This window comes from Xiphophorus couchianus, chromosome 22 (assembly GCF_001444195.1).
Source record: "Xiphophorus couchianus chromosome 22, X_couchianus-1.0, whole genome shotgun sequence".
Taxonomy (NCBI): domain Eukaryota; kingdom Metazoa; phylum Chordata; class Actinopteri; order Cyprinodontiformes; family Poeciliidae; genus Xiphophorus; species Xiphophorus couchianus.
The window spans coordinates 30,247,993-30,272,445 of NC_040249.1; the positions used below are offsets into that span (position 1 = coordinate 30,247,993).

Here is a 24,453-nt window from a genome sequence, read left to right on the forward strand (position 1 = left end):
CAGCATGCTTGTACCAATTTTGACATTATAACTTTAAGACGCATTTAAATATTATGGTACCCACAATACATTTTTAAGAAATATATTAAATAAAAGTATACTTTAAGTGAACAAAATATGTATTTGCTCAAGTGTACCAATGAAACAATATGATTTTAAAAATATTTTTGTATATTTTATAATATATGCTCAACATATATATTTTTTTAAATTCACATAAACCTTACTTTAAAAGTAAAACTATTAAATCTAGTGACATTTCAGTATGTTTTAAATTACATCTCAGTGTATATTTTAGGTTAATAAAGTATGCCTTATTAAGTGCCTTATAGTCTTTTACTATTTCTTTAAAGTGGAAAAGAATTTTAAAAAAAGGGAAAAAAAGCAGTCCCTATAGTGGAACTTGATGTAATGTTGCTTAACAAAGTAGTACATAATGTGTTCATGCATCAAAACATCAAACATCGACAGTTTATGACAGAGTTTCTACAACAAATACAATACTTGTTCTTAACACTAAATATAGCAGGTATCTTCAATTTTACATCTCTCCAAATATGATCTGTTGTTTTCAGTTTAACTGAAACACAGAAGCTATTTTTGTCCAATCCATTTTCAGATGCATGATGTAATATCTATCTATTAGTGAACGGCATTAGCTCCAGTTCACACTCCAGATCAGATGGTGGTGGTAATGCTCATGGCGGAGTCCCTGCTCGAAATTTCATGAAAGAGGTGTACAGAGCCCCGTGCCGGAAGAAAAACGGCGAGTGACAGAGGGTCATTGCGCATAATGGAAACCCTGTAAATTCTAGACACTAACAGGTACCATAGAATTTCTCAAAACCCCGTGATGGACGACGGAGTCCCTCCTCGAAATTCCGTGAAAGAGATGTACGGAACCTTGTGCCAGAAGCCCATTAAAATGCTGTCTACATTGTTTTAAACTGTGTGATTGTGAGCGTGAATAAAAATAACAGGTATTTTGTTCCATATAACACATTAGGAGTGTAACAGGTAAACCTTCTATGGATGCAAACTCGACTAAAAACCCACCTGTTTAGGATTGTATTTGAAACGTAATCAATTACAAATTTATTGATGGAACTTGACTTAATGTCGTGTTTTGATTGTTGATTCTATGTTGCATTGTGTTTGATATGATGTAAAGCACTTTGAAATGCCTTGCTGCTGAAATGTGCTATACAAATAAAATTTGATTGAATTTTATTTTTTTAAAGTACCATAACAAGAACATCACAATATGATATGCTGTTCAAATTCGCCATTTTTAGTCGCCCATTATTGCCTTAAAAATAGAGAGCGCCTTGATAATAATTAGTAGTTTTGGTAAATTCAAGTTGGTGATGTCCTAGTCCGAGTTAGACGATAACACCAGGACAAGAACTGGATGAAAATGAAATGTGGGTCACGAAAGGAACCTGAAGGAACAAAGGCTGCTAACGTGTATGTGGCAACCTGGGGTGGATTTTCTTTATTATGAAACCCAAATGTAAGATGTTAAAGTTTACGATAGGGGAAACCGACAACACCACCTGGAATAACTCCAGGAAAATAGAATGGTAATAAGGACACAGGTACGTTCTAGTCAAAATGAGACAAGATTCAGACAGTTCTACAAAAAAAATGTATTAAACTTCAATATGTTGTTTAAATTAACAACAACATGAAATTGAATGGTTAAAACAGTGAATGCCTTTTTAATGAAGTTGATTATAAAATGTTTAAATTTCAAAGGAAACTGAGGCTTACCAGTGGGGGGAGAGTAGCGAGGAAAGGGGCAACATCCAGTGAAGAAAAGGAATCACCCTTCACACTACAAAAACACGGTGCTCCAACAAAACACACAAGACAAGACACCGCCACCACAGAAGCCTCAGTCCCTAAAAGAAAGACAAAAAATGAAACAATATGAGTAAAACAGTGTTACAATAGCACTACAATATTGCTTTTTATCCCGTTCGTAGTGCCATCAATGCTCCCTGCAGCGGGGGAAAGTTCATACAAATCTTTTAAAACATTTCATCGTAGGCAAAACAGCAGCGAGTGTACATCCAAATATAATAGCCGTCAGAGACTCAGCAGGAGGCTTAAAAATAAAGTAGATTATTAATACAACTGCTGATAAAAACTATAACTTACGGTAGCTGCTTACCTGTGAATTACCACACGGCCAGATAAACAGATCCACAAGTTCGCCTGTGGAGCGCAGCTGTAACAGAATACTACATAAAGGCTTCGTTTACATGAGATGGATGTTACCTACCCACGCTAGCGCTTACCTTCCCGGCAACAAACAACCGAACAGTTTGGTCCAGGAGTTGGAGGAGCAGCAAGGGAGGCTAAACAGATCAGACCAGCTTGCATTAATTGCTACGATAAAAGCTGACAAACAAAGAAACAGCCACGCTTACCCAGCACAGTTCAGCAAACAAAGGAAGCAGAATGAGTTGACGTCATGACGCAAGTAGTCTTGTGGCAGGTAGAGACCTGCTTATATGCAGCAGCTGAAATTGGTCTTAAAGTGGCAGCGTACCATTTATGCTGCTACATGTAGCTAGCTGGTGGTAAGTTTGCATCAAAATCCTAATTATCTTAGTTTAATTATAAACAGTGCAGTAAATGTATAAGCAAACTTACGTTGGTTTCAGAAATAGTCATTTATCAATGTTATTGTGACTTTTATGATTATTATAACAATCATTCAACTTCATGTTATAACTGTATGGAGGCCCTGTTTGCTGTGACTTAATATACACTGCTCAAAAAAATAAAGGGAACACTCAAATAACACATCCTAGATCTGAATGAAAGAAATATTCTCATTGAATACTTTGTTCTGTACAAAGTTCCATTTGCACAACAGCAGGTGAAATTGATTGTCAATCAGTGTTGCTTCCTAAGTGGACAGTTTGATTTCACAGAAATTTGATTTACTTGGAGTTATATTGTGTTGTTTAAGTGTTCCCTTTATTTTTTTGAGCAGTGTAGTTTTCTTCATAAACTTAACCTGGTTTTAATTAAGCTCAGTATGCCAAAAAGACTTTGATATTTTGAGGCTGTTGTTATAACTCGTTCATCATCATTTTTATCTTCAACATATTTTTGCAGTTTAAGCAAATCAATATGAAAAACCTAAATACTTTTCTGTTTCAGAAAAGGCTCTGGCTCCACTGGATCATCGCCCCAGTTTTGAGGATGAATCTCCACAGCGTTTTTATGGTGTAAGGTATGCTGTTTGTTTTTTTTTACACTGAGCTACATTTTTAACAACAGTGTTTCCAACACTGAGTGCTTAATAAACATGATTTGATTTGAAAATAATTGTACAGAATGTAATTTGCCTTGTTAATCTGCCATTTCTCTTTCATACATTTTATTCATTGTCATGGACTAGTGACCTGTCCAGGGTGAACCCCGCCTCTTGCCCGATGACCACCACCAGCCACCAGGATCAGCGTGTTCAGATCATGGGTAGAAAGCTTTTAAGGCAGTTTGTCCCTTTTAAGTCCACACTTAAAACAACTTCATAGTTATTGAAGTTGCAACAACCTATTTATGATATTGCTGACTATTTTTTTCTACTTCTAACATTTACAGGCAAAGAAGACACCCAGAAATGTTTTTTCACTCCAGGCATCTGGTCCCAATCATTATCAGTTCTTTTGATGTCGCATACATAGCGAATCCACAATGTCTTAAAATTGTAAGTCATATTTTTTTCTTTGCTGTTTTTCTTTACTCTTAAGACTACAAGTGCTTTCTCTGTTTAATTGCTCTATTGTTCTTTTTTGTAGGTTTCTGTTAAGTGCAGTGGTGCAGTGAATGGTAATGTTCTGTTGTTGATCCTCACTGTTCTTAGGAAGGAGAAATGTCAGTTTGTCTGGAGTAATACTGAAATACTATGACATTGTATTAAAACAATACTCTGTCCTTAGTGAAATATTTTTCACATTTCCTCTAAAGTGTACCTATTGTTTTATTGTGCTAATTTTCATGTTGTCTGTAAACTTTTAATATACTGACAATTCGTACAATTCTCTGATAGTATATTGGCAATGTTCTCTTGTAAGATGTGAATATATTGACTGCATAATGTAATTTTTTTCAACCGTAAAGTGTGTTGTAATTGATCCTTCTGTATACTGTAGTGTGTAAGAATCATGTAATGTACAAAGTAGCAAAGAAGAATAATAAGACATTGATAATTAACTAAAAAATGTACTTCATTAGCAATTATAGTAAACTAAAAGAGTAATTAGAGCATGCTGTAATCACACTACTAATATATAAAATATGTAATGCTTATATACTTAGAAGATATTCTAAATATATTTTAAATGTAATTTGATCACAAAAATAGTACATGTTTGTACTATTTTAAAGTAACTTTGTATACTTACAGTATACTTACAGTATACAAAGTATAACTTTAATTGTTCCAAAAAAGCATATTATACTACACTTTAAATTGTGATTTTCCACAATTTAATTACTATTAAAATACACTACGTACAAAATTATTTGTTCCAAAGCAAAATACTTCAAGTATACTGATAATTATTCATACTTAGTATATTTATTTTTCACCAGGGCATTAACGCTGGAAAAAAACTCAGAAATTTTTAGATCTCAGAAATTTTCTAGAAAAAACATTTTGGTGTAAATGTACTCTTCCGTCTTTTTTTTCTGTCTACAATGGTCCTAATACGTCGTATCCACCAAATTGCTTGACTTCTGCAGCAAATGTGGGTTCACCCGGCTTAAAGTTGCAGTAAGATACCGGCAGGGGGCAGCACTCTTTCAAAATTACATGTACATAATTTCTCAACGTAAAACGTATGGATTGAAACAAACAAACAAAAAACCCAGCTTCTATGGCATAGTTTCTTCCCATGTAAATGGTACAACTCGTATTTTGTACCATTCACAACATACTTTTTGTCACAATTTTTTATTATGGGTTTATGTTGTAATTCGGATTATAGATTTTTTAAATATGGCACTCAGAATAAAAATGCTGAGTAAATATCTTAAACCAGTTAAGGATAAACAAAGAAAGGAAAATTAATTTTAAAAGTAATTAATTGGATTTAGTCATTTTAAAATAGACTTTTAAAGCATCCCTTTTTTAAAAATGATTTTTATTAAAAAAAGAAAGAGAGAGAAAAGCTAAATGCACATTATGCTTCTGGTCATCACTATGTGCCACTTCTTTTTTTTGATGTCATGTTTTATTATGTGAAATCTTTCTGGAGATGTCTTCTTGGACTAAGATACATTCAAATATGAAACAAATTGCTGTTCCTCATAATTCATTTCAGGGGGAACAGCTAAATGTGTGAATGAAAGAATTCTTTATGTTTAGGAAAACATTCATATATTGAAATGCAAAAAATAATATATCATTTATATATTTCATATTGCTTTTGTGTCTATATTCTGGATGGACTCAGACAATGCTGCATATAGTGAAGGTCATGCATCCTTCAGGGGAGGAGGATGTATGTGTATCCAGATTACCATAGATGTGGACAAGAGTCATTATATATGTTTTATGCAACTTATAGTTATCTTCATACAATCTCATGTTATTCTATCTCACTCCTATTAGATGTTTCATCTAAAAATACATTCTTATATTCTGTTTCAATCATATGAATTTATCTTTCAACATTTTCAACTTTTACAGCAAGAAAACGCACTACGTGAACCTGAACTTAGTGTCTAACAACAAGCCAAAAGTTACTGTCCTTTTTAACCTTATATCTTCCTGTAACAATATATCTCAAAGAAACTTGCATTTTATGTACATATTGTTGCTGCTTTACAGAGGTAAACACGTGTTCCTATTATGTATTCATCTATAGTTTATCCTTTTATTGTTTTTTCATAATTTTTTAGACAAAACAAAAGAAATTGTCTTGTACAGAAATTGTTTGGCCATCATATTTATTAAAGACTCAATTAACAGTTTAAGACATGAAACTTGTCTCAGAACAAGCATGTTGTAATTTGGGGAATCTGGACTCGAGACTTTATTTGGACTTAACTTGGAACGTGCAACACTTTGAATTGCCTTGCTGCTAAAAATGTGCTATATCAATAAAATTACCTTCCCTTCCCTCTTGTTTTGACACTTATGCTACATTACAATTACCTCGGAAGTCTCAGCTGGGTTTGATATTACACACTAGGTAACAAATTTCCAGTGAAAGTAGTCGGAGAAATATATAAACATATCTATATTGATGTAAGTGCTGGACTGATGAGCTTCTGAGTGTCATGGTTTGCAGTCATCTCTTGAAATTCCAGTCATACCTCACATATTCCTGTATTCATCTCAGCTCCTGTATTTTATGGACTTGGCAATTGGCCCTTTTTGAGTAAATGTACATGAATGTTCATATTTCTGCACCTAAACTTCCAGCAGATGAGGATGAGGACACCTGGCTCAAGTCAACATGTCACTGTGTTTGAAGGCTGTTGCTTTTTCCAGCCCCCTCTAGGTATATTTTGAACTGCGTGCAAGATGAAGATACCTTCCCCATCCTTACAACCCTACTTCCTATGCACTACCTCCCCCGTCTTTCGCACCAGCCAGGCACCCATAAATCTGACGTACTTTTCGCATTTCCTGCACCAAACAGACACCGAAACAGAGGAAGGGGAGAAGCAGACAGCTATATGAGTTAGTGAGCAGTGGATGAAACCAGGCCCAAGCTGCAGGAGTCTGTCTCCCCCCTCTTCTTTACCTATCCACCCATCACCCCCACTGTCCGGATACTCCCCCCACCTCCACGCCCCTGCAGCGGTCGCCACCAGCCGCAGTCTGCTCGCAACGGTCCGGCGAACATTTGCCGATGAGTCCCGGCGGCTGCATCCGGAGCCTCACACCCGCGTCACGGTGCAGTAGTGGGGACACGCGCCGCTCCGCTGCTTCCAGTGAGCTCGAGCCCAGCTGAGAGAGTTGGTTTTCTCTTTTTCTTCTCAATTCCTCGAAGGTAAAAACAATGACACAGCGGCTCACATCTGTGGCCTCTGCTCGGATGTTTTCTGCTATCTCGCGCTTGTTGGTACCTATTTCTTCTCGGCTCGTCTGAGGAAGCCTTTTCCGGGCTAACTGTCGCGTCTCCGGGGCTGCCCTCCAGCTTACATCGGGCAGAGGTGGGGGGAGCATTTAGGTACTTTGCTGAACTGCTGACGTTTCACAACAAGAAGCAGAAACAGACGCTTCAGAAGCTTTCGGACCGCGTCATATTACACCGGAGGTGCTCAGCTGATTGCCTCCGAGCGCGCGCCGCAGGAGAACATTTCGTCAACAACTGGACCTCTTTCCTCGTGGCGACATGGTGGTCTTTAACGGGCAGCTGAAGATTAAAATCTGCGAGGCACTGGACCTAAAACCCACGGCTTGGTCCCTGCGTCACGCCGTGGGTCCGAAGACTCAGACCTTCCTCCTGGACACGTACATCGCCCTGAACGTGGACGACTCGCGCGTGGGTCAGACCTCCACCAAGCAGAAGACCAACAGCCCCACGTGGAACGACGAGTTCACTACGGAGGTCATCGACGGCAGAAGGATAGAGCTGTCCGTCTTTCATGACGCCCCCATCGGCTACGACGACTTCGTGGCCAACTGCATCATTCAGTTTGAGGACATCCTGCACAGCGGCAGCAAGCACTACGAGAACTGGGTGAGTCTGACCCACAAATGCCCTCTGCAGCCCTGTACACACAAATCAAACAGAAATATGCTGAGTTTTTATGGCTATCTGTGTCAATTAAGCCATCAATTGTTGTCTTTAGCCACAAAACGTAATTAATTGAACTAGGACTGAAACAATTAATTGGCCAAATCAAATGAATTGTGTTATATTTTAGGTAATAAAATGTTTCTTTCTGTTTGTTTGCTATTGTTTTTTTTTTTTTGCATCTTTTAAAGCCTTTTCAATATTTAAAAGGCTTCAGTTGTTAATCTGCAAAATGTGCCTTTTTTTAGCTGATTAATTGATTAATCGTCAAATACTCAGTAGAGTAATTGATTACTAACATAATAGTCAGCTGCTGCCCTGAATTGAACCACATAAATGTGAATATTGATGCAACACCTGTTGGAGACAATACAGGAGACATCACTGTCCTATGACTCCAACAATAGTTTGCAATATAAACAAGGTAAGGGTTCTTCAGTCGTTATATTGTGGCCATCTTCACAAAGTCTTTTCACATATTTTTCTGAGATTGAAGCATACATTTTGCAATAAAATGTGTTTGTGTTTACAACTTAAACCTATTAATATGTGTGAACCTCTGGCTTTCAAGACAGTAAAAAATAAAAAAAATAAAAAAACAGCTTAAACTAAGTGACCCAGAACAGGAAGAAAAATATTTAAGCAATATCAGATAATGAGAAAATTAAGTATGCATTATTTTTACCGCATAGATAACCTTCTGGTTTCAAGTCAATATTTCTGATCACTGATTTTTATTTTTTTTCTTCATAAACCTAATTCATATGCCTTGCCTTCTCAAGCATGACATAAAGTCCTACAATACCTGATCATTTTTAAAATCAAGTATATGGCAACAGGGAAACAACAAATATTCAAAAGAAAAATAAAACTCTGGCAAGATGTTTTTTAAAGCCATGCTGGAAAATTACAAGCATGGCTCTAATCTCAAAGGAGAACCATCTTCTCCTTTGAAGATGGTTAGGAAAGAAAGCACGAACTGCAGAGTTCTCGCACTGCGCCGTAAACAAGTACATAGTGCTGAAGAAGTGGTCCATTGTTGTTGGAAGCCTTTGGAGCACATGAATGTTTGATTGCATTATTGATGAGGCAATCAGGACCATTAGAGAGAGAATGAGGAGAACAGGACAAGATGAAAGGAGAGTTTTCTTTTTTTTTAAAGCTCATCATAAAGAATCTTGGTAGACACAATGAAGGCTGCAGAAAACTGTGCCAGACATCTTCTGATTTACAAGAAAAGAGCTTTTTGGTTTAAGATTGTGGAACGAGATGAAAGTATGCCTCAGTGGCACCAGTGCACTTGTGAGTTTAATTATCGCTGTCTGCGTTGTTCATTTCTGAAACAAAGAGAAAAACTACTAAAACCTACAGTGCCTATCAAAAGAATTCCTTAATTTCTCTCTTTAGAACCACAAGATTTATTGTGTTTTTCTGGGGTTTTATGTGACAGACCAACCTGAGTTTAGATCAGACGTAAAAAAAATCCATCCTGACCCGGCCCAAACCCATAGTCATCGTTTCTGAGGCTGATCCAACCCAACTAATTAACTTTAATTAGAGGCCCGAACCGGAAGAAAGCCAAACATATTTCTTTTAATTACAATTTCATTGCTTTTGTTTTGAGACCATAATTTGTGAAACCAGTGTAACTTCTCCCATTTCTAACTTTTATTTAATGTCTTCCAGCTCCATCTTGGGTAAAAAAGAGTTAGGGTAGGGTTAGGGTTGTTGTTGCTTATTGTAACTGCAGGTTAAGTCAGGTACAAATCTTTTGGGATGTGTGATTGATAGGAGCAGAGCAGAGTGGGGCTGCGTGTACATTGTGCAATGCACTACCCTTGTTACAGTCTGACTAATTTATGCACCCTACTTACTGTCTTTCCTTCCTCAATAGGTTAAACTATCTACTCCTCTATTTACACTGTAAGAATGAGAATTTATCTACTCGTTTGGCCAAGTTCAGGTTGGACTTGGGCCATAAATTTAAACTCTAACATGAAGTGCAATTCACTGTGAAGCAGAAATTAAAACATTATTTTAATAAATATCCGTCTTTGCACCCCCAACAAAAAAGAAATTTGCAAAATGTTGTATTGTCATCGTGGTATCAGTGGTATTGATGTAATCATCAATATGCCAAAGAACTGCTTATTTGGCAATAAATATTAGTAACTATACATGTACCATGCCCTCAGGTGCTTTCTGCCAGTTTGACAATGCTTGTATAATGCAAAAGAAATTGTGTAATTTGGGTATTAAGATGTTCTGATGAGTTCAGTGACAAACTATAATTTAGAACTCTAAAGTATTCATGGATAATCCACTGTTTTATAGATTATTTTCACTCCTGTTTTAAAAGTAGCTAATCCAAGAATATAATTTATTTTCCTTGGCACAATTTAACACAAAATTTTCACACAAACTTCATCTGTTGGCATATGTTTATGTCTAAATTATTGAAAGGAAATGCAGCTTGCGAAGCTGAAATACCAAGATGTATTGATGACCGACATGTTTGCAAACCAGCCAATAGCGCCATTCATTTCCTTGATTCTGATTGGCTGTACTACAAAGAGCAGAGAGAAGGAACCCTGTAGATGTTTGCTTTTGCTTATCTCCTTTAAGACGGTTTCTGCTGTGAACATTAATGCATATTGACAGACATGAAGTTTTTAAGCTCTTAAAATAGGCACTTACAAGCGTTAGAGGAGTCCTCAAGTATTTGTGGAGTTCAGCCATTCACGGGTGGTTGTGTTCTCGAACCTTCATGACTACGTCCGCTGTACAAGTTGTTTCATTGCCAAAACAGCAAGATGTGACTTTTTCAAAAGAACCTTGTGGAGATGAAAATAATGAATTTAATTTGTCTAGAATCTGGATAGGCTACTCGCTGTCTGAGGTCTGTTTGAAAGCAGACAGACTTTAGGTTGACTGATTCTACAATTAAATAGAATGAAATGGTATAATGTGCTGTGGGTCTCTTAATGGGTAAATTCAGTGTGTGAAAAGTACAAAAAATTGGCAATTCTAAAAAAAAAAATAAAACAAAATGAAATAAATGATGTGATCTTATGTTAAACGTACAACATAAGAAAAACTCTACATTGATTATACACAACTTTAAGCACAAACACACACTCACACATAATTGTACCTAATAGAATGCAATTATCCTAACAGTCAACTGAACTGTGGGAGAAATTTCTTTGAGAGAACCCACTTATGCATGGGAACATGCACATCCAATTCAAAAAGACCAAAGGCCAGAGTTCAAACCCAGGTATTTCTTGATGCAAGGAATCAGTGCTAACAACTTGCTTCAGAAAACTCCACTACTTCTTGCACTTTTTCCATTGGACATCACTATCAAGGGATACTTTTCTTCAGCATGTTAACTAATCAGTATTGATAGGAACATTCCCATTAAAGACTGGAAAAGAAGGGGAGAGTGGAGGAAAAGTGTGCCACAATATGGAAAATTTCAAGGAGTGTGAAACATTTGCAGGGCACTGTACCTCAAAATTCAACAAAAATGGTGGAAATTGCACCCAAGTTTCTGTTTAGCATGTTTAAAAATGAAGATCACCATGTTTCTGATTAAATGTGTCACTAGAGCAAAGTGTCAGTGTCTTATCTACCTGAGTGAACAGTTTTTAACTCAATTCTTTGCATATCTGGCAACATTTCACTCTCAAAGTCCCTAAGGGCTGAGCAAGCCCTGACTCAACACTCATTAAATATTAGGTCATGTCAGAGGAGAAACCACAACATGAAACCTTGTGGGAACTAAAACTCTTGTGTAATATCCTGGTGAGAAACGTCAGCATGAACTAGAACGAGAAGTCGCCTCTGGATTGTTTTTTTTATTAGGCCCGAGCAGCGAAATGCTGTGAAGGCCTGTTGTAATTATAGTATAAGTTAGTACTCTGATTCCGCTTCCATCAAATAAATAGGCTTTTTGGGGGCTTTAACATATTCAAAAACTCACTAGACTCCACTCAAAATTGCCAAACAAGTAAAATTGTCAGATTGCAAGTGGGTGTGGGCAAACTGCTCTACAGCGCCCCCTAACATGAGATAGAAGAAACCATAGGTCATAGAGATCTGCAACTCAGTATGTAGGTAGATCTCCCCAAATCAAGAAAAAAAGTCTCACCCCTAAAATGTACAAGAAGGCGACCATTTTGGGTCTAAGGTCAAATTTTGGCCATTTTTCAATTCTACTCACGTCGAACTTTAAAAAACTCCTCCTAGGGATTTCGACCTATTGGCCTTATTCTTGGTCAGGATGTATTTAAGGGGTGGAGCTTTAAAACTTATCAAAAAAAGTTGACTTTTCATATATTTTTAGGGGGCGTGGCCGAGCTGCGAAGTTGGCATACTTGCCAAAGAAAACAAAATTCTATAACTTTCACCTAAAAAGGTCAATTGGCACCAATCTTGGCATAAGTGATGCTGGTTGGATGCCTAACGATCCTATGTCGTCATAGTCTGATGTCATCTAAACCCTGCCCCCTCAGAATCGGAAGTTGCTTCTTTTACTTGAAAAGCTCTGACCCCCTTGATGTAATCAAAATGATCTGGTGACAGATGACGGATAACAAGTTGGTCTCACAAACTTTTGCCCACAAACCTTCTCAGTGTAGTTTTCACCACTGCTCATTTTGACATTGTGTTAAATCACTAAGAGTCTGATTTGCAGTTTCATTTGAAGCAAACGTCCTTGGCATCGAACCTTTAGAGGGGATTTACTAACTTAATTGGGTGTTTATCTAAGCATAGCTTAACCCACTTTCAAGCATATTTCTATTTCCTCTATTGATTAAACAGAAAAATGTCACAGAGGGACACACTGATTGCAAAGGAACATCAATATTGGATGCAGGAAATCAAATAGGACTTCATATTTTGAACTGTAAACTACTTGTCTTTTTCAGCTTTAAAACACTTGATACCTTAATAGTAATGTGCACAAAACACATTTGTCACAGTTTGGTTAAGCCTGATCAGATATACACTACTTTCTATGCATTTGATTTGTGTTTGTATACGTACAGACTAAGCAGTGCTGTGTGTATTTAAATAGGTGAAGGAGAAACCCACGGCAGAGTTCTTGGAACTAATTACACCTTCTTACAAAATGAATGTGTAATTAGTTGCCCTGATCAGTTCAAACATTTCAGTTGTGAGTTGTTTTCACACAGATTTACCCCATGTATGATAGCTAGCTTTATTGTTGTTTGCTTGGCTTTTTACAGCCTTCACTTAAGAAAACTAAAGAAGCCACAACAGCTTGATCAAGTTATATTACTTTAACTGCAGAGGAAATGATAGTGGTGCTGCCTGGTTGGTTGAAGAATAATCAAATATAGGGTTGGTTTTTACACAAAAAGCATTTTGTTTTTTTCTATGAGATTCCATCTGTTTGAAGAAAGATTGTGAAATGAGATAATGACTCCACAAGCACATGGAAAGCATAACGAGTCCATTGCTTTTTGAGTGTGTATGTAAATGTTGAGGAGAGCTGCATCACCTGTCTCAGAGATACAAATCACGCCTTCTGGGAAGAGACTTTGCTTTGGGGAGAGTCTTGTAGTTAGTCAGCACATTGTTTTAGGATCATGTGTTATTAATTCTGTAGTGCAGGTCCTCTCTCATTTTGGTTGTACTAAAACAGTGGATTGTGATGAGAGAGATACTTAAGAGTTGGGGTTAAACCATCAGTGGCATCTCTGCATTACACCTGTTTGACTTACAGACATTCTATAGGTGAAGAAAAGTGATGTTTTGATGATGAATATTGTATAGTGTAAAAACATGCAAAAAGTTTTGAAAGCGTTAAAGTTTTTGGACTTGCGCACAACACAGAGATGTACCTTCCACACCTGTTGCTAACAACTGCTGCTCAGCTAGCTGTAAGGGATGACCAATTAACCAGCTAAAATCAGCTTGTTGTGCTTGTATTACTCTATAAGAGGCAATCACTGGACAAAAGGCAGCACACACTCTGGACAGGCCACCAGTACAATACAAAAACAAGTAACTATGCCCACATACACTGACGCCTAAGGACAATGTAGAGTATTTACCTAACAGTCATGTTTTTGGAAAGTGGGAGGAACCTGAGAGAACCCAAACTCAATTCCCTACTCCAGCATCTCTCTGCCCGACTTTTTAACCACACAGCCAGACAGAGATTTGAAGAGGAGCGGCTAAAGCAACTGAGGTGGAATAGCAGTGCTAATGATGCCATCCAGAACTATGGAATACTGTCAGCTGCTTGAATATCGAGCTGTTAGCATGTCATGATTAGGTGTGCGCAAAACTTTGTCAATATTCTGCTAAGGTAAAAAACCCCACAAATTTACAATTGCTGTGTTTCCATTAAATAAGGTAACATATTAATCCGACTTGCACAATTTTATGGTTAATGGGAACAAAGCTACTGCCATGAGAATGAGAAATTATTTTTGAATTTTGAATTGAACTGACTTGAACCTGTGAGCCAAAAACCACAGCACTATTTGGCCCCAGATGTGGATAATGTCTTGCATTTTAAGCACTTTGGTGTTTTCCACTTAAGTTGTCACATTGTGAAAGTTTTATTTATACCTGCTGTATATTGCTGACAACAGATTAGACATAAATAATAACTTAAAAATCTGTCTTCAGCTGTTTTACAAAGAAATCTACTTTGTCTCAAAACGTAAGTATTGTGTAGTTTGCCAAGTTGCAGCAGGATACTTCTTATATACTCCTCTCATTTTCCAATCTACACAGGTGAGTGAGCCAGGAAATGATGGCTGTAGTTTCTGTACTAACGCAGCCTAAATCTGAGTGGATGAAATATTTTCCTTGGTTCCCTTTTTTTTAAAGCCCTAAACATTTTATTAGACACATTTTCTACAACATCTACATTTCTTTCTTCCAGAAAGTTTGACACAATTGCACCGCAAGTTGAGCAGATGTGAGAAATAGATAATAGACAGAGTGAAGTGGTGAAAGGCGAGGAACAGATTACACACTGGAAACTTCTTTCAGTCAGTTAAAACTTGTTTGATAAATAAATTAGGTGTCAGCAAAGAACTCAACAGAGAATACAATGTTCTTTGGGAGCTGGGGATTTTTTTTTGGCTGAGGAAAGAAAATTAATGTGTTTTTTTGTAATTTTACAATACAATACAATACAATATTACAAAAAACACAATGAGCAGAGGATTGACCAATATAACTATGTCCCCTGAATCTTTGAAGTATAAATGGCTGAAACTCAAGGGGAGAGACATGTTTTGTATATATATTACAGACAACTAGGCACTATTGGTTGTTTGACACACATTTCTTACCTGCAGATATTTTCCCATCTAATTAGATTAAACTATGACTATAAATACTAAGTTAATCGTGACTCTAATTCATTTGCATTGGAAGGCATAATGCTGCATAGAAACACTACTCTGGGAGCGCCTTGCTGAGTATTTGATATGCATCCCTATTTAAGCCACATAGCTTGCACATGTGTACTCCAGATGTGCTGCCACTGCTAAAACAATTATGCCATTGCTACTCAAAGATAGTAACAGTGAGCCAAAAGTGACATTACCTAATCTCCTACTGAGTTATGTGCTCGCAACTTGAAACAGAAAGTGAAACTGATGGGATGACCTACTTTCTGATTAACTCTACTAAGATGTTTTTGAGCACTTCAGGACACTCATTGAGCTTTACAGTTTAATTCCCAGTCTGTCAGATGTTCCTTTAGCATTCAAAAGATAAACAAAAAGAAACAGTGAAGTCATGACAAAAGTTAGGTTTCCCATCACAACACAGCAGAACACTGTGAGTTCCACACCCTTGATCTCATTATCTTCTGAATAGAGTCGAATTAAAAGTGACACAGCACAGAATACCCATTGTTTCCTCACATTTAGATATGAGCAACATGCGTTTTTCAGTCATTGCAAAACCAATAAACATGTCTAGACAGGAAGCCATTCCATTCCATTTTAAAGATATCGCAGTTTGACTGAAGGGAAAATAGTATTTTAGCACCAAGCAGGTAAGTCAAAGGAATTGCTGGATTTCATTTCCTGTTTGTTAAAGATCTTTATTATGTTTTTACCACAAAAAGGGGTGAAAATTATATATATGTGATAGGGAATATTTAATAATTTATGAAAATGTTTGTTAGTTTGGATTCAGTCAAAAACAAAAACTCAATGTTTTTGTCCAAGAACATTTCTTATTTATTGAAGCACAAATGCTGCCATGGTCAGGTGAAAAAACTTAAAAACAAATAAGTAACAAAGTACCAAGTGCTCAAAAAAGATAGGAAGCCTAAAGTACTGTTAATTAATGTTATAATGTAACAAAGTCTGGAAATGGCTAATGAGGTTTTATGTTATTGGTGAATTTATACACTAAATAATGTGTGTAAATTCTAAAGTGCACGAAAGAAAGGAAGAGTTAAGATCTTTTTATCCTTCTAATTCACACAGGTGAATAATAAAAACACAAATTATTTTATTTGGGTGGTCAGGATGTACAGTACAGACCAAAAGTTTGGACACACCTTTTAATTCAATGAGTTTCCTTTATTTTCATGACTATTGATATTGTAGATTCACACTAAAGGCATCAAAACTATGAATAACACATGTGGAAATATGCACTAAACAAAAAAGTGTAAAACAACTGAAAATACCCCTTATATTCTAGTTTCTTCAATGTAGCAACCTTTTGCTGTGATTACTGCTTTGCACACACTCTACATTTTCTTGATGAGCTTCAAGAGGTAGTCACCTGAAATGGTTTTCACTTCATAGGTGTGCCCTGTCAGGTTAATAAGTGGGATTTCTTGCCTTATAAATAGTCATGAAAATAAAGAAAACCCATTGAATTAGAAGGTGTGTCCAAACTTTTGGTCTGTACTGTATGTGTGAAGTGAAACCGTCTTGCCGTGTCGGGGCATGCAGCAGGTTGTAGAGAGCCTGCTGCATGCCCCGAGCAAACATTCACTCTGTCACTGTTCAGCTGCAAGCCTGTACAGGGTTCTGCCAACATTCACCTTCAGCAGAAAATGATACCTACTGAACAGGTCACCTCGCACACACACACACACACACACACAAACACGCACACACGCACGCATATCGTCATTGCAGTGAATCCACTCCCCAGAAATTTGAGCTCATAATTCAGGCATGCATGAAGTACAAAAGGCAGTGCAGTGATATTAAGCCTGTTGCTTAACGGATTGTGCACATTGCTCAGGAAAGCTTCAAGTCAGCTCTCTGAAATGACAGCTTTGACTTGTTGAATCTGACTAACTGAACCATCGAAGAGCGATTTCCCCAAACCTTGTCGTCATTTTCTAAAATACTGCCCTGTCTGTGGGCTTCAGCTGAGCTCCAAAGGAAATCCACTAAAGGCCCTGACTAAACTATCACAACCAATGTCAAGTTCACATTGATAAATTGGGATTGGATTTCTCAATCTGTCAGGAGTCTTCATGGTTCTCTGAATAGAGAGAGAGGGATGATGTGTGGGCCGGCAGAACAAAGGAGCGGGGAGAAAGGGGCGAGTGTTTTGGTATGACTGGGAGACAGTCGGAGAGTGCGAAGTGTCGAGAGTGAGACAAAGTGGGAGTTGAAGCTATCTGTTGACTTTTGAATGGCTAAACAAATGAGGAGATTGGCTGGTGGGTGATAGCGCATCTGATCTCTCCATTATGGTTTGGTGGAGTGATTTATGAAAAAGTTGCAGATCTATACACATTCTTAGCTATTGGCAGAAAAACTGCAGATGCCATCATTAGAATTTAACCACTGACAAACTATAAGCAATGCTGAGTTAAATATATTATATATATTATATATTAGTGCAAAATTGACACGATGAGAAAATTTCAACTTTGTATAAAGAATTGTGTTCAAATTCAATTTGTTCAGGGAAAGGCTTGTCTAAAAGAGTTTTAACTTCTTTTTTATTATTTCTCTTAAGCTACATCTTCCGCAAAATCAAATTATGAATAAGTTAATATTTTAATATAAAGAAGGAAACCTTAAGCTAGTATTAGTTTGCAATAAAAAATATGGAAATTTGGCTTTGATGCAGCTGTTGTAAAAGTGAATATATTTAACATTCAGGAGTTTTCTTACTATTGCCCAAAATGTGCATGTCTGTGAATAGGCTACACTTCATGATCCTGGTGTGTTTAAAGGACCTAATGTATTTTATTGTATGTCATTACTTTACATTTACAAAAAGTTTAGCAAAATGATGTTCTCCTTTAAGGAACACCGCATATTGAAAAATATCCTGGGAGTAAAACCACCCCTATTTTATTTTTTAAGTCTTGTGTTTCAAGCATCTAAAAGTTTATATGATCTTGAAAATACATTAAAAAGAGTTAGTTCACTTTATTGCAATTTTAAAAATACTTTATTTATCCAAAGGAAAATTCAGAATTTGTCATAACTCATCCAGGCATCTTCTAAGAATCATTATGGTTGTGGTTGGATTCACCAACCACAACCATAATGTACCAGTTGGTACAGCTCAGTATCCTAGCAGGAGAGAAAAAAATTTCACTTTAACATTTGTAGGATGACATCATTGGTTTTTGGCTAGAATCAATCCAATTCTGAGATGAAGTAGCAAAACGCTTCAAGCTTTTTCTTATCATTGACATGGTTTTAAAGCAACCTGATGCTACCACCGTCGTACTTCAAAATAGCTTCCCTGCTTTTCTTCAAAATGTAACAATGGTCCTTATCTGGAAAAATGCACATATTCTCCCAGTCAAACCAAAGACATGTCATCCAAATTAGGCTGTTTGCCCTGAAGCGTTTTGGCAAAATGTAATCTGGCTTTTTCTGTTGTTTTGGGAGTGATGGCTTCTTTATCCCTGAGCAACCTTTCAACCTATGTCCATACAGGACTCGTTAAGGCTAGCATCTTCACAAGTATTTTGCTTGGAGTTGATTCGCTCAATTTTTTCCAGACAAACTATAAGCAATGCTGTGAGTTAAATAGTCATATATTATTGAAACAATATATGAATATCATCTCTGGGACACAGAGTCGATCTCCTTCTTCGACTGTGTGATGGCTGGACATGTCCGTTCTGCTGCTAATTGCCAGTGACTGTTTGAACAAATGAACATGTGATCCCTGATCAAAGCCCTGACTTCAGCTATGTACAAATAGGGTACAAAACAATCTGTTCTAACAAGATAACCTTTAAAATATGATTGTTTCTCAAAGAACAAATAATTACTGTTAGAAGCAACCTTTAATGGTTTAATCTGACAAAAACTGAACCTAAACTTTGTTTAAAACAACAGCAATACAGATAAACTTCCACCTTTGTACTAATAACCACACTTTAAACATAGGAGAGTATTTCATTGAATCAGGGCTAAAATTCAGCACGGTGGCAGCTGTGGTTCTGACTCTGAACGTTTGGTGTTTCAACTGTGACAGAGCCACACCGCTGTGCGGCTGTCTGTGATCTGACGCTATAGTGATTGTGGTTTGAGCTGCGGGAGCTGACAGCAGAGACACACAAAGGAAACGTCTCCAAAGGCAGAAATACGCCATTTCAGCCTTTGACTGATGGGCTAACAAGTGTGGCATGCTGTGAGTGTTCATGTTAATGAATGTCGGGCGCTGACCCGCTGCATACTGTATGTCCAGTCGTTTGAAGAATGTCAGGCATGCAGACTGATGGCTATTCTGAAGCTTTCTTTCTTGTGAGAAGATATTTATGAACTGGAAAGGTCAACTCACTGCAGAAACTAGTAGCTGTTTCTGTTTTGGGGTCAAAGGGCACTTTATTGGGACATTTTTTTCCCCCTGTAACGTTTAGACATAAACCCCTCAAAGACCAACTTACTCTAATTATGAAGAAGTAAAAATATTGATTTTTATTGTTTTTCTGAGTTTAACAAAACCATAATGTTTCTCTGTGTGTATTAATATTTAACAACTAGCCCTGTCTCAGTAAGCAATAAATGAATTAATTCTAAGCTAGCTACATAATTTCTACTTTCATGATTTATTGTTTTTCTTTTCTTTTTTTTCTACCAAAAACTGGATGAAAAAAGTATTCAGTCTTGTGAACCTAACTTTTTTGAAGGACAAGTTTGACTTCATAATTAATTTTATTTGTTGTTTCTTTTGATGTCTTTATTCATTTTGGATATGTAAAATGTCTTCCAGTTCCAGTGTTAAATGTTCATTAGAATTTAAAGTTTATTGAACTTTGAGAATATGTTCTTTCATTCTTATGCCATTGCCATTATGTGACTTGAAAATAGTCTCAAAATAACAATATTATCATTTATGACAATAACTTCTGGGACAATTTATCGTCCTGCCAAATTTGTTACCATGACAGCCCTGTTAATGACTATTTCTAGCTGATGTCAGAGGTTACAATGCAAGTGATACAATTGCGACATTCTTTAGATTAATTCACTGGCATTTATCGTACTGTGTTTCATTATGTTAAGAATATTTATTACTTGTTGTCATTATTTATTGGAATTTATCACGTTTGAAACTCCAAAAACTGATGGTTTTGCCAGAATTGTTATTTTTACCATTTTCTCTAGGGATGCACGATATATAGCCATTGACTTCTGATTGGCTGAAGTTGGTCATTTTCTAACATATTGCTATTCCACAAATAAGGCCTTGATGAATTAATAGCCAGTGTTTACTAATGGTAGGGAAATATGTAGTATATAAAATATATAATGTCAGTCAATATTTTAGTGGCAATATTGTTATTGGCCATAACAAAAATATTAATATTGGATAACAACATTATTCCTAATTTTCAAATCAGTACAAATCGTAATTTTTTTCACTATATGTTCCATGAGAGCATGAATAAACACAGATAAATTAAAAATATTATTAAATGTAGTTACTGTGTGCAGCATAGAGATAAAAATCTCACTTCTTTATGTAACTGGTGTCACATGCAGTCATTTTTTTGTAATAAACCTTTAAGTCTACACCCATATTGTAGCAATAAATTATTGCATACAACTTTATTTTTCTTTATGGTTCATTATTTTTCATGGATATTTTTACATAAAATGCTTAAATCTGTTCATCCATTCATCAGGATCTTTATGAAACTGACTAAAGAAAATAAATTCAAAACTCAGACACTTTACCTTTGCATCTTCATCAATTTTGCATGGTGCTGCCACATCTTTTATTATGAATTTATGTATTGATTGGTCTACTCCAGCGGTCTAATCAGGAAGCTATGATCACTTTTAAATACCTCAAAAGGGAATTGAATCCATTACTTGAGCTACAATTATGACTTTTTCGTCCATTGTAAAGAATGACCACAGACTCATCTCAAACCACTTGCAGTCTTAATGTAGGCTGATGCATTTCACTAATCCTGATTGATGGAAATACCAAATATACCACGCTTCATACTCATCTTCGATCCACTTTTTACCCAGTTCAGCAAAATTTTGCTGATTTGGATACAAAAAATGTCTCCATCAAAGAACCACCTGTTCTAGCTGGCCACACAGAATCAACGAAGGGGCCGCACTTTGAACACTCCTGCTCCGGATCAAAGCAGATTTACATCCCGTTGCTTGTACTTGTGACAGTGCAATGACAATAAAGTTGAAATCTATTCTATTCTATTTGTGTGTTAGAATTTCCCAGTCTGATTAGTAGTAATGTAGAATCTAAAAATGTTCCTTTAATTATCGGCCGTACTCAAACCTGAGGAGAATTGTTGACATTCAGCTGGATTTCTTCACACGCCTATGATTGCTGGCACACATTAGTAATTCCAAAGTTCTGCCTTTGACATTTACCAGCTGAGTGGTTTACCTCCTAGTCATGAAGTGTTTTCACTGCAGTCATTTCGCGCATACTGAGGGTCTGCAGAGGAAGAGCCCAGGCCTGCTCTCTGACCCCCGGTTTCCTTGCGCCCCGTTGCAGAGGGATGTCCTCTGCCTGGTCTGAAGGAAACGGGGGCTGGACCGTGTGCGTGGGGGTGTGTGTATGAGAGAGAGACTAAAATTAGAGGCAGCATGTTTGAGTAACACGATAGACCCTACTTCCTGTTTTCACTGTCCCATGTTTACACCCCAGAGAAGAAGAGGAAGAAGAGGGATGGCTCTCAGGTGCCAAACCCCCCGCCTCCCGAAAGGTTTGCGACCATTCATGTTTCTGTATCTTTGCAGAACGCCGCAGCCAAGTATAGTCAGAAATATGTGAGGAATGCGCAATGAAGAGGGAAGCTGCCGGTGATGAAAGCTGCTCTGCTTTCCTGTCAGCAGCATTTAACTCCAGAACTGCTAGCAGAAACCAGGAGAGGTTTTTACGTCTCTGCTGTACCTCGATCCTGTCCCAAACTGACGATATTCAGGCTACATATTTATTGTCCTGTGGTTGACAGAGTTGTAAATGTTCTGAAACATTTTAGTAAAAGATATCCAAATGGAAGTGCAAAATCAATAGGCCAAAGATTGAAATCTGATTCGCTCTGATCTGTGATTTTGAATTGATGAACAGTGAGATGGTAAGGGCGTGCATGTATTGCGTGTTGCATTTTGATGGAATTTCTGGTTCTTTTTGTTTTGTTTTTTTATACACTTTGAGCAGTTTTGTTTATACTCTTTTAAATTGCTAAACACTGGGGCAGAGGCTTATTGGAATTATCAGTCTATCTATTGTCTGTAGATAGACTGATAGTTCAGTCTATCTGTTTTGACTGGATAGATGCATCGATGCAATATCAATAACTGTATCAGTCCAGATATTGTAAGAAATTCTAGATTGAGTATTGTGACAATGTACTCTATCCATAAGGGCAGATCTATTAAGTGTAATTCTATATGTTGTGCTGTAATCAAAGTCATGCTTTATTATTTATTTTATATGTACACTTTGTTTGCATGTTGGGTTCAATCAGATTCCACAAATTACCAGAAAGTGGTACTGAGTAACTTCAAGGGATCCACCTAAATATGTAATTTTTCCATGAACTAAAAATTTGCTTTCTACACCTATATTCTACACCTTATAATTACTTCAAAAAATGTACATCTTTTGGTATAATTTTCACACATGGAGGTCACCATTTTTTCGTTGATGGGTTGATGACATCATTAGGTCCATTCAGAATAAACACAGGCAGACTAACTTTACCTGAGTCGTTGTTAAACATGTTGCGTTTCAGTGGTGTAATGCCACACTGCATCACTATTGGCTAATTAAAAGAAAGAAAAAAAAGTGAGGTGAATCTGGATGCTTCTCACATGAAAAACAGAAGAGCACAGTGGGAAAGATAAGATAATGCTACTGCCACTGATACTGAATATGAAACCACTGATCTGACCGGACCAAGATCGGACCCTAAACAGCTGTTGCGGAACCGGACACAGAGCTATAGAAATACGTACCGGATCACACAGTCCGACCAGAGTTATGTGTCATTCATTGTCTCATTTATGAAGCTGAAGGCAGCAACAGCAGCAGCTCCTAAAGCGAACTCTGTCCTCTTTCTCTGTTTACTCCTTCTCATCATCTTCATCACCTCTTATGATTTTTACATTCCCATCAATTTCAATGCTCTGCAGTTCAAATTAAAAAGGCTTAAGGATGTTACTCATTTCTGTTTTGACTGGATAGAGCTAGTGCAATATGTCATTTACCCAGAATGCAATGTAGCATGAACAACATGGTGACGTCTGAATGGCAATATGTTATTTAAATCTATAAAAATCAAACAGCCTACAGTATTGTTACTGTACTGTTTTAACATCAAAAATAAACATTATTCAAATAAAGTTGAACTGTTACATCACTATATTAATACTATAACTCTTACAATCACAGTCGATGAACAACATAGAACTAACTGAATGATAAAATCACATTTAGGACTCCTGTAACATGAGGTTAAACTGAATTCTAAATGAGCCTCTGGTGAAAGCAGTCTGAAGTGAAACTTCCATCACAACTTACTACAGAGTGCACACTTTGCACATTTAATGTTCACTTGTTTGGTGAGAAATGATCTTTATGATGATCATAGTTAAAAGTCTTTCCCTGATCACCTAATATTATAACAGGGGAACATGTAGCATTCTGGGTTCTCTGTTTTGAAAAGTCAGCAAAATATTAATGTTTTCTTCAAGACAAAATATGTCTTATCAGTCTGAAATCACATGAAATGTATTGCTTTGTTTACATTTTTATAACCTTATTTAGTCTTTATTTATCAAAGCTCATATTTTGCTAAATATTTCCTTATAAATGCAGTACATTTAAAGCTTGTTTTGTTTCCTTATTGGAAAAATATTAAAATTAACCACTGGTATATCCATTTTTATCTGCATTTATGTTTTCACTGTGTGCTTAATTTTAGACAGTGAAGATTCATGTCCAACAGAGCAAAGATACTAGAAAAAATTTATAATCTCAGTATGGAGTTGAGATCATGTTGCAGAGAAGACTCTGTGCTACAGAAATGTAAAAGCTGCGGTTCAGCAGAACTTGGAGTGAACACCTGAGTGTGAGAGAAATGCATATGCAGTATTTGTAGATGCACAGATGTAGAAATATTGCAGAGGTTATGCCACAACCATAATGCACCTGATGTATGAGAATTTGTAGTGTG

The 24,453-nt window shown here is 36.8% G+C and overlaps 1 protein-coding gene and 1 long non-coding RNA gene across 4 annotated transcripts in view; both read left to right on the top strand.

Annotated features, from left to right (window-relative positions):
* Positions 1-1,180: 1,180 nt before the first annotated feature.
* On the top strand, positions 1,181-4,236 carry LOC114137754 (uncharacterized). Its single transcript, XR_003594091.1, has 6 exons — positions 1,181-1,471; positions 2,579-2,588; positions 3,178-3,250; positions 3,419-3,495; positions 3,622-3,727; positions 3,819-4,236. It is a non-coding gene; the product is annotated as an uncharacterized LOC114137754 (long non-coding RNA).
* Positions 4,237-5,199: 963 nt separating this feature from the next.
* LOC114137801 (protein kinase C epsilon type-like) overlaps positions 5,200-24,453 on the top strand; it is a 125,479-nt gene continuing 106,225 nt past the window's right edge. For 2 of the 3 annotated variants that reach the window (XM_028006629.1, XM_028006630.1), the window contains exon 1: positions 5,201-7,718. In XM_028006629.1, the coding sequence (XP_027862430.1) occupies positions 7,371-7,718 (348 nt within the window). In that variant the 5' untranslated portion in view covers positions 5,201-7,370. Of the gene's footprint in view, positions 7,719-24,453 lie in introns of all 3 variants that reach the window. The other variant, XM_028006628.1, reaches the window with a different exon arrangement.